The 15927-nt window shown below is 47.6% G+C and overlaps 1 protein-coding gene across 3 annotated transcripts in view; it reads left to right on the top strand.

Annotated features, from left to right (window-relative positions):
• Positions 1–15927, top strand: part of CACNA1E (calcium voltage-gated channel subunit alpha1 E) — a gene marked incomplete at both ends in the record, with an annotated part of 378613 nt that overhangs the window by 344924 nt on the left and 17762 nt on the right. For all 3 annotated transcript variants that reach the window (XM_080824813.1, XM_080824815.1, XM_080824814.1), the window contains 4 exons: positions 2907–2972; positions 6902–6993; positions 7566–7731; positions 12269–12396. In XM_080824813.1, the coding sequence (XP_080680939.1) occupies positions 2907–2972; positions 6902–6993; positions 7566–7731; positions 12269–12396 (452 nt within the window). The remainder of the gene's footprint in view (positions 1–2906; positions 2973–6901; positions 6994–7565; positions 7732–12268; positions 12397–15927) is intronic.

Here is a 15927-nt window from a genome sequence, read left to right as displayed (position 1 = left end):
CTGTCATCACCCAGGTCCCTTGACCTCCAGGAATGAGTGTTTGTCAGACACATTCAATGAAGGCAGCGGTTCTCCCAGTGCAGCTCAGCCGGGCAGCTCCTGCCCAACTGGATAGAATCTCATTCTAGAAAAACACCTCCACTTTGTAACTCCCTTGTCTTCTCTTCACGGAGGCTGGGGCTTGTCCGAGGAGGTGGGCTACCTCTCCAGATAGTCCAAAAAGCCCCAAGCAGTCCCATCTTGTCAGGAGCCAGCTTCTGAATTTTCACGTACTTGCCAGTGGCTTGATTTCACATGAACAGTTTTTGAAAGGACTCCTTGGGCTGTGTTTGATTGCAGGCTGAGTCATACAGTCCCATCCCTGTCTTTGTCAGTGTGTTTCCTCACCCACCAAATGTGCAGCGTGTTCATGGTCACCTCTGTGTCCTACAGTCTAATAGGATATTTGGGCCAGGCTAATGTGATATGCTTCTTTGAATGGTCTCATGGGGCCATACAGAGGTGTATTGGTAAGAAATAGAAGTTTAAAACTACCTGAAATCGACTTTAATGGCAGAGACTTCCTGCAAAAGAAGTTTTCCAAACACATTTCAGTGTCTTCAGGCTTTAGCAGATATCATGGTTTGTTTTTGGAGTTTTGGGGTCTAAGTGCTATTCAAATGCCCACTATTTTTCCTCTTATTAAAAAAAAAGCTTTTCAGTGAATGTGTTTTAAAAATAAATTTGATGACATTGATTCAAAGCTGAGAAATCATGAATTTACCCATTGCCACCTCTATTTTAATTATTTATGTATTTTAATTGAACCTGAGAGGGTCAGCCAGTGAATTCAGTGGTTTCTCATCATTTGGAAAAGTGTTCAACGCACACGTCATTACTGACTTATTCTCCATTGAGGTCCTGCGGGTTTAATAGGTGAGACTAGGTGTTGTAAGGATGTTCAGGCTCCTGCCAACAACGTTTTTATTGTCAAGGTTGTATCCATAGTCATTGTTTGGTGTCCTAACTCCTACAGAGGCCTCACCTCGATGAAAAGAAGTTTGCCACAGTTACATGACAGAGGAGAAATCTAAAAGCTTAGTAAGAATTTACCGAGTCTTGGGTGAATTTGGATTTAGAGTCTGATACACAAGGTACTTCTAAAACCTTTTTGCTTGAGACCTTCCAAACAAGTTACAGTTAGTCTCTCAAGAAATACATGTCAGCCTGTCACATTATCATGCTCACCAGTTCTCTGTAAAACTGCATACTGTTGAGGGCAAAGAAAAGCACGTCAAAAGTTGATGGCAAAGTGGTTGGCTTATTGCAGTGAATATAGAACAGTGGAGACAGGGTGCATCTGCCTCCAGGTGACACTGTGATGGAGAGGTGTTTCCCTTTTGGAACAGTCCCAGGACTCAGTAGAGAAATTGTTTTCTTACAGTCGGCTTTACAAAGGCTGCCTCTGTAAATACATAGCAGGGTGCCACAGAGTATAAAGGGCACCCCCGCCCCCCCACCAGCCATGAGCATAGCCCCCAGTTCTCCACCACGGACCCCTACTTCATTCTTCCCCATTTTTCCTTTCCTGAGTTAGAATTTATAGCATGATAAGAGAGATGATCAGAATGTACCTTTGATCTTTTTCCAAAAACTGGGCTTAGAGAGAGATGAGCTAGGGAATGGAGACATGGAATAAGGGCAGAAAGTAAGCAGAAGGTGGAGAAGGTAGCAGCACCTCGAGCTGTAAGAAACCTATCTCACTTCTCTCTTCTACCAGCAGACGGAGTCTTCACATGGCCCCTTGAAATGCAGACTTTTCTCTTCATAGACCTTGGGAGTCAGCACTTTACTGGGGAGGGGATTCTCCTAGCAACTCTCAGCTGCATTTTAATTTTATCCTTTTTTCAAGTTATAAAAGTCTCCCAAGGCTCTTCATTTAGCTGGCTCTGTTGATAAGCCCTGCCCTTGCAGTCTGAAAGCCTTCAATTGATCTCGTGGGATTCGTGCTGCACACAGTAGATAAAGTGGAGGCTCATAGTTGCACCGTCTTCCAGGGAGCTGAGTGGGTGGTCAAGGAAAGAGGCGGAATTCCATGTCCGCACTGAGCTCACTCCAGAATTATAGAACGCACCCTAACCCTAAAACCAAATTGCCTTACATCCTCCCCCAGCCAGAGGGCAGTTCCCTACCTTACATCTCCTTCGCTTGCCCCATTGTCCACCTTACTGAAATGTTATCATCCCAGAGTGGCAGTCAGCTTGCACCCTATGGGATTTTGTGCTACGTGGCTTCACGGCAGGGTGTTGCAGTGGCTGACCTTTGAAAGGCTTTTTGGAGTTTCGCATGACACATAATGAAGTGTCAGGAGGCTTAAACACTGGAAAGAGAGGTCTCATCAGAAGACGAAGGTGCTTTCTAGGACACGATGAACAACTGAGATTCTCAGCCTATTCACTTTGCTCCCAGATTCTCCATCATGGGCTTGGCATTGAGTGAAGGATGGGAAAGGGTAATACAGGGATTTGGGAGCCAAAGCTAGGTACTTACTGTGTAGTTTACATCACAATTACCCACATTATTAATATTCTGCAATGCAAAGTGGGGTGCATCCTAAGCCCAGGAGGTTTCCCCAGCTCTCCTGGGAGATCTGGGCCGCACTTCTGGTTGAGTGAGTATCCTTGACGGAAGGTAAATGACAGACGTCTCTTTAGACAACAGCTTACCTGTCAGAGGACAGGACCCTCTGCAAAAGTAGGGCATTCTGCAAGAGCACAGCCCCCGGGGGAATAGAGAGTCCCAGCCCCCACAACCTCATTTAAATCAGCCTCAGGGCAAGAATTCTAGTAGTGCTGGTGACTATAGATTGTGGAGCCTGGGAGCTGTCTGCCTCTGAATTTATGGTCCTGTCTCTGCTTTCCTTCCAGGCCCTCCCCTACGTCTGCCTTTTGATTGCCATGCTTTTCTTCATCTATGCCATCATTGGGATGCAGGTGAGCTCATGTATCAGGGGCCTGGCGGGGGACAGGTATTGCCCAGATTGTCACTGGCTTATCAGCCTGAGCATAATAGTTTGAAGGCGAGGCTCACCATGTTCCTTGTCTCAGGATCTCCCATTTTTGAGCTAGACCTAAAAGAAAGTCAGATGGTTGTTCTCTTGTATACAGCAATACAAAATGTGTCTTAAGTCTTAAATGGCTGAAACTTATGCCCTAAGACTTATGACTGGGAACACTCCCAGAGCTCCTAGTAGCCGGCCTAATCCTAGGGATGCCCAAGGGCCATGTGCCTGCAGATTCCTATCAAAGGGCCAGGCAGCTTCCTGGACAGTTCTCTTGGGTTACCACATCCTTTCCAGTTTCAGAGTTGAGAAGTGGATCAAGTTCCCACCCTAGACATTTATTCAGGTCGCTAGAGGCCCACCGAGCAGAAGAGGCCATAATTTCTTTCTAAAGTGACTGTCATTTGTGGCCAATGGACTCCTATAAACAGCCAGCAGCTCATCCCAGGAATCAATCCAGTTAGACACACTGGATTTCCTGCCTGTTTAGGGGAGGAGAATTTTCTGACTTGGAGATGTGGAGACTAAACCCCGGCATGGAAATTCAGCCAAGTGGCAGTCTCCTGCAGTCAGCCAGTCTGGCCGCCTTTGGACTGCCAGCTGTCTTCTCAACAGTACCTGCCATCTGGGGCCACTGCACACATCTCCCAGGCTCGCCGTGTCCGCAGCCTTTTTCTAGAACATCTCTGAAATGTCTCTTCTTTTTGCTCCTCTTTCTTGTGGGCACTTCTTAATGTTATCCATCTTCTAACCCCATTCCTGGAGAGATTTTTGTCCTCTAAAAGAAGCAGAATGTCAAATGTCAAAAAGTATGAGTCTTGGTTGAGAAGTAGTGAGTTCTCCTGCAATGAGGATAATTCAGAAAAGATGTTATGACAGCATCAGGGCAAGGGAGTCCCCTGCTGAAATTGCTCATCGGCTTGATGATGTCTGTTAAGGCCCTTCTAACTGTCAAACAATTGATTCTAGAATTTAAATGTTCTTGAACAGCCAAACAGAAACTTAATCAATTTTTGCCCGTACTTAAAATAGCTCTTACCTCCTTTTCATCATCAATCATAATAAACTAGAATAACACCATCTTCAGTACTAAACTGTTCTTGATATTGCGGATAATGATGATAAGACTGTTTACCATCATTTGGATGCCTGACTATGCCAGACACCGTCCTAAATGTGTGCTCTTATCCCCATCCTTCTGCCCTGTCTGCAGGCACACACACAGTATATGACTAATGTATTCAGGAGCGATGTGAAAATGCTTATGGGTGGGTTTCATTGACTCCATTGATGCTTAGCATCGTTAAGTAACTTATAACATGTTCGAGGCCTCAGTAAGTGGGAGAGCTGAGATTTAAATTTAGCTCTGTCTGCCACACAGCCCATATTCTTACTGTACTACATGTTCTCTCCTCCCACCAACAAGCAAATACAAGTATTTCTTTGACCCTTTAGTGGGATGTGGGAGTTGTTCACTCATGAAATTGTGGTCTTCACAATAACTGCAGTGTCTAATATTTTACTGTCCCTAGACTTCTTTTCAAAAAAATAAGAGCCCTGTTTCCATTACACAGGGACACAAATGGCTTTCCCACTGTGATTTGCCTTTAGATGGCCTTCTTCCTCCTGGTCCATGATAGAGACCCCACACCAAGCACACTGCTGACACCTAGCTTGTGACTAGAGAAGTTGTATCTGGTATAGTCATAACAAAGCAGAGGGATCCATCCAAACAGAAACACAAAGGCAGGAGACCCATATTGGAAAGATAAATAGGAACAGGATGAATCTATGAGAAGAAGAACCATTATTCTGAACTTTCACATGCATCTTAGAAGAAGAGAGAGCTTTGCAGAGGGATCTGAAGATAGAAGGAAGGAGTAACTTGCTGGGTATGGAAATGAGTCCTGGGGCCACAGATCATTAGAAGGTGAGGCTTTCAGCCTCAGCTCCTGCACTGACCAGCTGTGCAGACTTGGTCAGGAGTTGGATGGACATCTTCACAGGTCCTTTTATGTGCCTAAGTTCTGTGATTCCAAGTGAAAGTAGATTTAAGCTTATACTTCCATTAAGTTTTCCGGTGGGACTCGGTGTCCCTTCTTTCTCTTTCAAGCCTTTTGGTGTAAGAAATTTGGTTTGGGACAAGAGCTAAGTGAAAGCTAAAAAAAAATAAAATAAAAACTTCCTTCACAATAAATATACATTTATATATTTTTGGCTTGAAAACTAGAGTAGATTTAAAATAGCTTCAGTTTCTTTGACTGTGAGACACATGCCTCATGCAAAATCCCAGCATGGCCTCCAACTAGTTGATGACTGGATCAAGTGTTTGAGAAAATCATAATGAGAACAGTTAATGATGGCTTCAGGATTGTCATAGGTAGGAAACACACACACACACACACACACACACACACACACACACACACACACAGTAAGTTGTGTGGATGTGATCAATGAGGGGTAAATCGTGGATGTTAGCCCAAGAGGGTGAAAAGGAGAGACAGGATGTGAACATAGGCAAGGATGTAGGACAGTTTTCTCCTGGAGTGCCTGGAACTAAATTTAAGGGGGACTTTTTCAGTCCTACTATTTCTGTTTGTGGGGCCTCCACCTTCTTATCTTCCTCCTTTCCCTTTTTCCCCGGTGCTGCCTCGCTTGCCACTTCCATTCTCCCTGAGAGACAAGTAGTATTTGGGTTTTGAAAAACAGTGTTGAGAACAAATTCCCAAAGCAGGTGTCAGTGGGAGTTATTTGAGCAAAATAGCTGGGGGCAGAGATTGTTCCTCAATTGCACATTCTCAAAACTGTTCAGGGAATGGGGGGAGAATGTGTTCCATTTAGCATCTATTGGATAAACTGAAGCATGTTATGTATAGGCTGGAAACAGTCTCAAAAGGCTGGGAAAGTGACCTGTAAGCCTTCGGTTATGCCAACATTGACTTGTGAGACTAGATCCTGACACCTGAAACGTGGTTAGGGCTGGGTAGTGCAGGTGGAGGGGTGCCCTTCTCATCCGAAGATATTTAGGCTCTAAGAGTTCAACACCATTCACTGTCTATGGACAAATATCTCTGAGTTTTCCCTCTTTTTTTTTTTTCCCATGAATTTGCATAGTGACCACATTCCGAGCTCAACAACCGACAGCAGATTTATAAACTCATTCCGTAGCCAGATCTACCCAAATGCATCTTATTTCTCCTTTTCTTAGTATCCGGTTGTCCTGACTTCCTTCATCCTCTTGGTCAGGACTTGACCTCGTGTGCCTTCGTTCTTGTGGACTAGATTATAGATGTACTGACCTTCTCAGTTTGACATTCTGGATAGGAACATATCCAAGGAAGATTGAGATGCCTCTCTCTGACCCACACAGCTTACAAATTCTAGCGCAATATCTGTCCAAGACGTAAATCACATCTTCTGCAAAGACGCACGCTCCCATCATTACTACCAGAGACAGGAAGGGAGGGGTGGTTCCTTCCGTGCACTTCTGTGATGGGGTACGTCTTTGACAGACTGCTTGAGTACCCTGGTGACAGGTACCATGGAAATTAAGAGACCTTTAGGTGTGGGAGGAACTACCTACAGGCAGAGTGACTTCAAAAAGATCTTGCCTTCTATGGCCCTGGATCCCCTTTGCTACAGTGGAGAACATAATTACTTCTTTACAGCAGGCCGGGAACATGGGGTCCACCAGCCTGTCTGGGTCTAATCCTGCCTGTGTCAGGATTAGGCCATTGAGAAGGGCCACACATATGGGTTTGCCAACCCTAGTAGAGGCAGGTGCGGCTAATATTGATGTGCATGACACATGACACAGCCGGTAATGCTCTTTGTTTGTTGTGGTTTTTTCTTTTCAAGGTGTTCGGAAACATAAAATTAGATGAGGAGAGTCACATCAACCGACACAACAACTTCCGGAGTTTCTTCGGGTCCCTCATGTTACTCTTCAGGTATCTGGATGCGGAACTATTGTAGCAGGAACTCTCTTGTCGAGGGAGACAGTTAGTCTGCCTTTTCCTCCTATTTGTCTCTTTATTCTGCTTGTTCTGCTCCTATGAAGACATACAGTAGAGGCGGAGGTGGGAGGGGCACTGGCTCTGAAAACCGGCTCCGATGACAGCAGGAAGTCTCCGCAGCGTCTCTGACTCAGTAGATAATTTGTAGACTGCAGGCTTAGAACATGTGTGCCAGGACTCTGAGTGGGGAAGGTGAGGACAGTTTCCTCCAGATCGAATTCCATTTAAGGGTTGAAACCCTGGATGACCAGGTTTGTGTGGGGTCTTAGTCCCACCAGTGTCTCAACCACTGTCATCAGACACTTCTGAAAAAAACAGAGAAGCAGTGGGTGGGGTGCCAGAGCCCAAGAGAGACCTCCTTGGCATGTTCCATCTCCAGATGGAGAGTACTAGACGGAGGAACCCTACAGGGAAGAGGAAGGGAGGGGTGAGGCGGGAAGGAGGACCAAAGAGAAGATGAGACACGCAGACCAGCTACTACTAACCAAAATGTCTTTGGGGCTCAGGAGTGCCACAGGCGAGGCCTGGCAGGAGATAATGCTGTCGTGCCTTGGGGAGAAAGGCTGCGAGCCAGACACCACTGCTCCTTCGGGGCAGAATGAGAATGAGCGCTGTGGCACAGATCTGGCCTATGTTTACTTTGTCTCCTTCATCTTCTTCTGCTCCTTCTTGGTGAGTAAACCCTGCACTCTTGGCTCGAGATGTGGCGGGCCGTCCCTTCGCCTCCCCTCTCCCACCTCATCCCATCCCCCAAGGAACTCTTGAAGGCCAGGACGCCTAGTGGACTCCCCAGTGAGTGACTTCCCATGGCTGCCACCAAGCAGATTTTGTTGCTTCTAGGGAAGGATTGCTGTGAGAAAGAATGATGAGTGGGGTGGAGTTTAGGGAATCGAGTATTGAGTTTCATGTTGGCTCTGTTGTGACCCAGAGTACATCTCTCTTCTCTGTACCTCAGGTATTTTATCTTACAAGTAGAGCTAAGAATATCTTAGCTCTCTTTTGGAGCCTTTCAAACTGTCGCGAAAAGGTACCTTGGAAATAGGAAGTGATAGGATTAATAGGAGTAGAGTGGTGACTAAATACAGTGTCACAGATGCGGTCTCTTGACTTATGTCATTATGTTTGATGACAGTTGGCCAGCTTGACAGACGTGAAAGGATCGCTTTGGGCACTAGTAAATATTGAGTGACATATGTGGGACACGCCCACTTATAAAATGGTGAGAAGCCCTAGGTGCCTTCTTAATCTGTTCTTTGGGAGAAACCGTGAATCAGCACCCGGACTCCCAAAGTCTCTATGCTGCGTAACCCTAGATGAGGTCCTGCCAGATCCATTAAAGGGTCAGTCTGGTGTTTCTAGCCTCCCTGACATCTCTCAGCTTGGCTTCACTGGTCATGTCACTGGCTGAACAGAATCCAAAACTAGGGGCGCCTGGGTGGCTCAGTTAGTTGAGCGTCTGCCTTCAGCTCAGGTCATGGTCCCAGGTCCTGGGATTCAGGGAGTCGGGCTCCCTGCTCGGCGGGCGGCCTGCTTCTGCCTCTGACTGCCCCTCTGCCTACTTGTGCTCTCTCTCTGTGTCAAATAAATAAATAAAAATCTAAAAAAAAAAATCTGAAACTAAAGCGGTGCCCCTGAGAAGTGGTTAACCTCACAGCCATGTGTCAGCAGATGAATTAGGTCACGTCCAGGCATTTCTGCCTCTCTGAAGTGACTGCGAGGGATTTGCCGTGTATCCTGCTGGCTGGTGTGGTGGAGAAGCTCTCTGGTGTGGCTTCTAAGAGTGGTGGGCAGGTTCACCTAGCAAGGCAGTGAGCCTGCTGGAGGCTCAGGTAGCCTGCGCTGTGTGGTCTTGGCTTTGCTGCTGTCCTAGCATGGTCAGACACTTTCCCTGCTGTAGCTTCTGTAAATGGGAGGGAAAACAGCTTGATAATAAGGGTATTATTTGCATGGTGAGTGGGTACATGTGTTTTTAATACACTCCCTTCTTGTGGGTGTGAAAGGTTTTTCAATGAAAAGAAGAAAAGAACACAGAACAGCATCTTAGAGGTATGGGGGTGAAGCTGTGAGTGGGTTTCAGTCTCTCTGTCAACCTGAGGCAAAGGGAGGAAGACCCACAAGCGTGTCGGTGTTTGTTGATGGGGCTGTTGTCGGGTGACACAGAGGACCATCGAGAAGGGCATGTGGACACTTCGGTTTTGTCCTCCATGATGTAAGTGTTTAATGATAAATATTTAAAAAGAAACTGAAGATATAACTGGAAAATTCATTAGAGACTATAAAGGTACTTTGAGAATTTGGAGATGGAGGGTGCTGCATAATTCACATTCGTGTTATTTTTAAAGAGGCTATATTCAGCCTGAGCTGATCTGCTTTCGAATCTCAGCCGGACGGGAGATTGACTTTGTGACCTTGGGCAAGTCATGCAGCTTCTTCGCTCAAACCAGCCGCTCCAGAAAGATTTACTGGTTCACCGTGATGTGCCAGGCTGTGTGCCTGGAGCTGAGAGTACACGACGTGTCTAGGAAGCACTTGGGTCCTCGAAGGGCTGATGGTAATTAAGTCTGCCTCACGAGGTTAGAGCAGCGTTAAAACAAATAATAGGTTTGAGTGTGCACACCCCACTCTGAAAGACTATATGAATATAAAACAATGATTTTGTTCGCGTTAGTAATAAGTACTATGAAAGGAGTGTAAAACACATGTGTGGCTATGTAGAAACCCCTTCATAACCCAGGCAGTGATGGAACATGTTCACTGTGGCTCCCATGTCAGTGACAGAGAGAAAGGCCCGACCCATGCTGGGCTTAGGTTCAGCGGCCCGGAACAGAACTCCCCAGACAGCAGCTTAATCAGGAGACGTTTATTTCCCTCACACACCGGTGAGGTCTGCGGGAAGGCAGTGCAGGCGTGTTAGGGTGGCTCCACGGGCTGTTGAGGGCCCTGTACCCCACCTCCAGGAGCCAGACCTCCAGGCACCCACGTATATCCCAGGCAGCGGGACGGAGGCAGGTGGGCAGGAATGAGAGGGGTTGTTAGGGTACAGGTGGCCATCTCTCCATAAAGACTCATGGAGAGGACTCCAGCCACATCCTGTCTACAGACTTTGTCCTTATCTTTTTTTTTTTTTTAAGAGATTTTTATTTATTTGAGAGTGAGAGAGAGAACGAGAGAAAGCATGAGAGTGGGGTGAGGGGCAGAGGGAGAAGCAGACTCCCTGCTGAGCAGGGAGCCTGATGCAGGACTTGATCCTGGGCCTCTGGGATCGTGACCTGAGCCGAAGGCAGATGCTCAACCGACTGAGCCACCCAGGCACCTGACTTTCTCCTTACCTCACAGGCCGCCCGCTTCTCTGGCACCTCCATCCACCTGGGAAACAACGGCGCCTCCTCTCTCACCTCATCAGCCAGTTGTGTCTCAGGCAGGACTCTCTCACTCGTGAGTGACGGAAGGCCCAGCTTCCCCTGGCCTAAGCAGAAAGGGATTTTACAGGCACATATAAATGAAAGACACTGGGGGCAGGAGAGGCATAAGCAGGTTTCTTTCTCTGCGTATGGCTCTCTTCCTCCAGGCTCCTCCGCGAGAGCTCTTTCCTCAAACACCCCAACCTGTGGCTCCAAGATGGTGGTAGCAGCAGTTCTAGACCCCAGTCCTCACACATTCAAGACTGACAGGGAAAAACAAGTCTGTTGCCCGGAAGGTCCAATACCATTTTGTTGGCCGGGATTGGATCACCAATCACTGTGGCCCAGGGGAATGGGATTCAATGGCTGAGGCACGGGTCACAGGTGGTGCCCCACTGAAGCATGTTGACTGGGAATAGGCAGAGGGTGTGGTCCGCAAGAGACCAGACATACAGTAAACAAGCGCTAGGCAGCCAAGAAGCAACGGCAGAGTGTGTTCACTGTGCTCAAGTTCTGTCAATTCCATGTCCTCCATGTCCTTTGATTTTCAACTGTCCCCACTGGGTTGGTCCAGGAGCACCGCAGAACTCTCCCCACAGATCTCCTGGGCACCCTCTGCACTGCTGCCAAGGGTTCTTTCTGGATGAAACAGACCTTGGTCTCTCCCCTACTATAAACGCTTTTGGTGAATTCTGTGGCTTCCTCATAATTTAGACCAGAAATGGGCAAACTATAGCTCAAGGACCAAATCCAGTTTGCCACCACTTTTTGTATGGCCACTGAGCTATACCAGTGGGTTTTACATTCTTTCTTTCTTTTTTTTAAAAATATTTTATTAATTTACTTGACAGAGAGATCACAAGTAGGCAGAGAGGCAGGCAGAGAGAGAGCAGAGAGGCTGACTCAGGGCTCGATCCCAGGACCCTGAGATCATGACCTGAGTCGAAGGCAGAGGCTTTAACGCACTGAGCCACCCAGGCACCCTGGGTTTTACATTCTTACATGGTTATGGAAAAAGTCAAAAGATGGATGATATTTCAGGAACTGGAGATTATATGAAATTCACATCCATACTCCTTTCTGATCCCAGTGTAACCTGCATACGCTTCTTTCATGGCTCCTAAAAAGATTTATAGCATTTGTATATTCCTGATACATCACAGTCTCTGCTAAATACTACGTAAGTCTTTAAGAATATTCAAGTACCAATACCTAGGGAAGGCTTGCTGTGTTTTAAGCAATGTGCGAGGCACAGGAATGTATCTCTGGACAACAGCTTTCTTATTTCCCATCCTTAGCATCTGGATCTCTACAACGCGGTGGGTGCACAAGAAATGTGGTTGAACAAATAAGCGAGAGGACAGGGACTGAGGGCATGAACAGCCACAGGCCATCACACAGGAAGCCCTGCAGTGAGCTCTGGGACACCTCACTGGTTCTCTTGACGGCTCCTTTTGTGGAGCAAGGGACAGGGCCGGGGGAGGCTAGAAGGGAGGGTTGGTGTCAGGCCTTGACTTTGAGAATGTTGTCGCTGTTGTGGCCCCCTCTGCTGCAAATCAGTTCGATTAACCGAACTGATAATAAAGTGACTTTTTGTGGAGTTCTTTGCAAATAGAAAGTGGTCCTGAAGAGTGACGTGCTGAGGCTCACACAAGGAAGTGTGTGGAAATTAGAATGGAAACAGCGAGGTCAGCAGTGCTTTCGTTAGGAGCTCCGGCCTCGCAGACTTCTGAATTCTTGATTTGCCTTGAAGCCTGTTTTCATGCGTTAGGTTTCCCCTAACTCCTCTTCTCCCTCTTGCCTTCCAGATGCTCAACCTGTTCGTGGCCGTCATCATGGACAACTTTGAGTACCTGACTCGGGACTCCTCCATCTTAGGGCCTCACCACTTGGACGAGTTTGTCCGCGTCTGGGCAGAATATGACAGAGCTGCATGGTGCGTAGGCCTCTCGGCCATCCCGGTGGGGCCCGTATCCAGGGCCTCTGGAATTCCCAAGGAAGGGGTTGGAGTCGGATGCCTGCCTGTTACAGAAGGAGAGGAGAATCCTCTCGGTCATGGCCTGTAGGACAGCCCAGGCCCTCAGATTGGCTCTGATATTAGGCCAGTCATCAAGACATAGCTTCTTTATCTTCCTTCCCCCTCCCATTCCTTCTGTGACAGGCTTTTCTTTTCTTTGCCAGTCTCATCCCACAATCTGTACCTCAGAATCGTTGGTTTCAGCCACCAGAGGGGCTTCCCGTAACCTTATTCTTTTTTTTCCCCTGCCAATGGTTAGTGGACTCTTTCGAGTCCCCGGAGCAAAGAGGGTGGTGGTTGTTGATGATGGTTTTCTGGGCCACTTGAACATCTGGCCATTGCGGTCAGTGACAATAGCATTTCGTCTCTCTCATCCCTCTAAAAAGATACTGTTTGAGATGACGCTGAAATTATGTTAAGAACCGAGCAAGTCATTCTTCCAACGGATCCCTTAAACACTTGAGGATTTTTGTTGCATAGAATTGAATTACATGGCAGGAATTTGCGTGAATAACCTCCCCAGATTTCTTTCACTGTCTAGTATTTCTCATGCGATGTGCCGTCTGAGCTTTTGAGTAGAGTTTGGCAAGCTACAGCCTCAGGGATAAACATGGTCCACTGCCTATATTTTTTAGATAAAACTTTGTTAGAACATAGCCACACCCATGCATTCATGTATTGTCTGTGGCAGCTTTCACACTATGAGGCTGAGTTGCGTAGTTGTGAAAAAGACAGTGTGACCCTCAAAATCAAAAATATTACTTGACCCTTTATAGAAAAAAAAATTGTTGATCCCTACTTTATTGCACAAAGGCAGCATTGTGACCCCTCAAGTTGAGGACAGGTGACTGCTCTGGTAGCACTTGCTCCACAGGAACTTTTCCGTCCTGTGTCATTTTAGCTTTAGGATCTTATCTCACCAATCTACGCATTCTGGTCCACTTCTAAAAATACTACAGGAAAGGCCATCCTTCACAGGAATGGCCCACGTTGCTTCCACCTGGAGCCCCTTCATAATCTGAGACTCTTCCTAAAATCTACCCTCTTGTGAGGCTCTTGAACTGGGGTCAAGTGTTGGAAGAGTGAATCAGAATTTCTCTTCCCCTCAGTAACTATTAGTGACTTAGGGCACAGAGTTCTCCAAATCCATTCTTATTACAATGGCTGAGCAATGGCGTTTACTTGCTGGGTCTACTTTCTGGTAGATAGGCTGCTCGGAAAGCCACGGGTGGTATGTTAGAGGCAATGTAGGCAGGGCCTGCATGGAACCGGCCCGGTGGCCTTGGACAAGTCACGTAACTACACTAAGCCTCCTCATCTGTAAAATGGTGATGATGATGCCCTGCCTACCTCGAAGAGTGGCCGTGTGGATTATGTTAGATCATGTTTGTAACAACTGATGATAACCATATGGGAAAGCAACCAGAAATTACGGAACATTGGTTTGAAAAGCGTGGATGGCCATGATATGGGGAGCCTGAGAAGGAACATCTTCTTTCCTGAGAGAGGAGAACAGCTAGTCGAAGAGTTCATTTCTCACCTAGCCTCACTCAGGTGTCCTTGGCTCTCAAAAATCCCTGTTTCCTGTGATTTCGTGTTATCTTGGGACCCAAAAGCCTTGTGAATTAAACATGCTCCTCCCCACTCATTCCAGCTGCTGGGAAGAAAGAATTCCAAGAGAACTAAAAAAAAAAATCATGAGACTTAGATCTAAGAGCTACGAGAGAGCAAAACTAGAAGGGAGAACCCCTTCTGCTTTGAAATTCACAGCATAACAGGCTGGTTGGTTCACTGGCCATCTCCTTGAGTTTGTGGGTGGGCGGGGGGAGAACTAACAGAGCTAACGTGAGCCAGTGTCTTGGCCAACTGAGACAGGACACAGAGAAAACCAGCTTATAGGCAGGATGAACCCACCTACGTCCTGGTCTCAAGAAACAAAGCAAATGGTTAACTGAACTTCGTCCCAGGGATCAAGAGACTTGAAGTACCGATGAGCTGCTATTAAGAACAAGAGGAGGAATGTACAGCAACATCAAGAAAAGACTAGAAAGAGTAAAGCTGGGACAGAGCCTCCCATGGCTGCTGGCAAGGACGGGATGCTCAGAAGTAGACATGGGGGTTTGTAGTTTCAGGTAGAAACCATGTTCCATCCCAGGAGGTAGCTTCCTTGTCTTATCTCTGACAGAGCGGATGATTTAGCCACTGAAAATGAATCCACTCTTGATTCTGTCCTTCCCACACAAAGCCAGGACTCCCTAGCAGACCCCTGATGGAAGGGTGGTAAGACAGGTCGTACTGTTCCTGGAATTCTGGCTGGATCCAGCCAGGCTGCCTGCTTGTGGGCTGGCTAGCAGGAGCAGAGCTGGAGGGAGGATGTCCACGGCCCCCTCCCAGGCTGCTCTCTGAGCACAGATCCAGGCAGGCGCCCACTGAGGAGAGCAGAGCTTGCCCCGGCTGAACTAGGGGATAATCTGCCACCACGCGAAGCGAAGCCCTTTGCAAATTCCCTTGTGCTAACTGTGCTCCCTGCTAATTAGCCTAATGGAGAATTTGTCTCTCTCCGTCTGCAGAGAGATGCCGACTTCCCACTGCCCCTGACAAGCAGGTCTGAGTAACCGACTGTAATCAATGTCTGTGAAAAGCACACAGTTGGGGAGTCCACTTCCCGGCAGCCTGGCATCTGCTCTTGACAGCTGTCAGAGGCCTTTGTGAACCATCAAGCTGTGTTCTTCAAGGCCTGGCTCGAGCCACCGTCCGTTTCCTGCATCTGGCTAAGCATGGGCCAGATAGGTGTCTCGGAGGGGCTCTTGGCCATTCGGCAGACCCTTTGGGCACTGGATGGGCTCTGATTTCCTTAGAAAATCAGGGGCAGTGCAGTTCAGCAAGAAGATGGTTCTCTGATGCTTACTGTTCTCAGTCTGTCCTGGTCTGGCTTATGCCGGGTCCCAGGAAAGAAAAAAACAGCTGTTCTTCCTCTTCCAGCCATCAATGTCATGGCTAAACTGTCATGTCTTTCCCGCCCGGTGCTGAATGTCCTCTATTAACCCGCCTGTGCTTCCTTTGCAGCGGCAGGATCCCGTATAAGGATATGTACAAATTAGTGCGGGTGATCTCGCCGCCTCTGGGCCTGGGAGAGAACTGCCCCTACAGGGTGGCTTGCAAGGTTTGCCTCCCAGTCCCCAGCCGTGACCGGCGGTGGGGTGCACCTCGAACCCTTCTCTCCGTCTGCTCCACCCCCACTGCGCCACATGAGGGAACCTTCATGTTGCTTTCCTTTGAGTTTAAAGAGGTCCAAACCCTCCCAGAACCAGCAGCTGTTACACAAGGAAGAAGGGCACATTGTGGGGGTGGGGGGGAGGTAGAGGGACTTCATACAGAAGGCTGATTTGACCTCTCTCACTGTTCAGCGCACGCACACACTCAGTCACGTGTGTATGCACACACGACCAC

The sequence above is a fragment of the Martes martes genome (assembly GCF_963455335.1).
Source record: "Martes martes genome assembly, chromosome: 15".
In the NCBI taxonomy this organism is placed as follows: domain Eukaryota; kingdom Metazoa; phylum Chordata; class Mammalia; order Carnivora; family Mustelidae; genus Martes; species Martes martes.
Note: the sequence above shows the minus strand (reverse complement) of the source record. Positions and strands in the feature narration are given on the sequence as shown.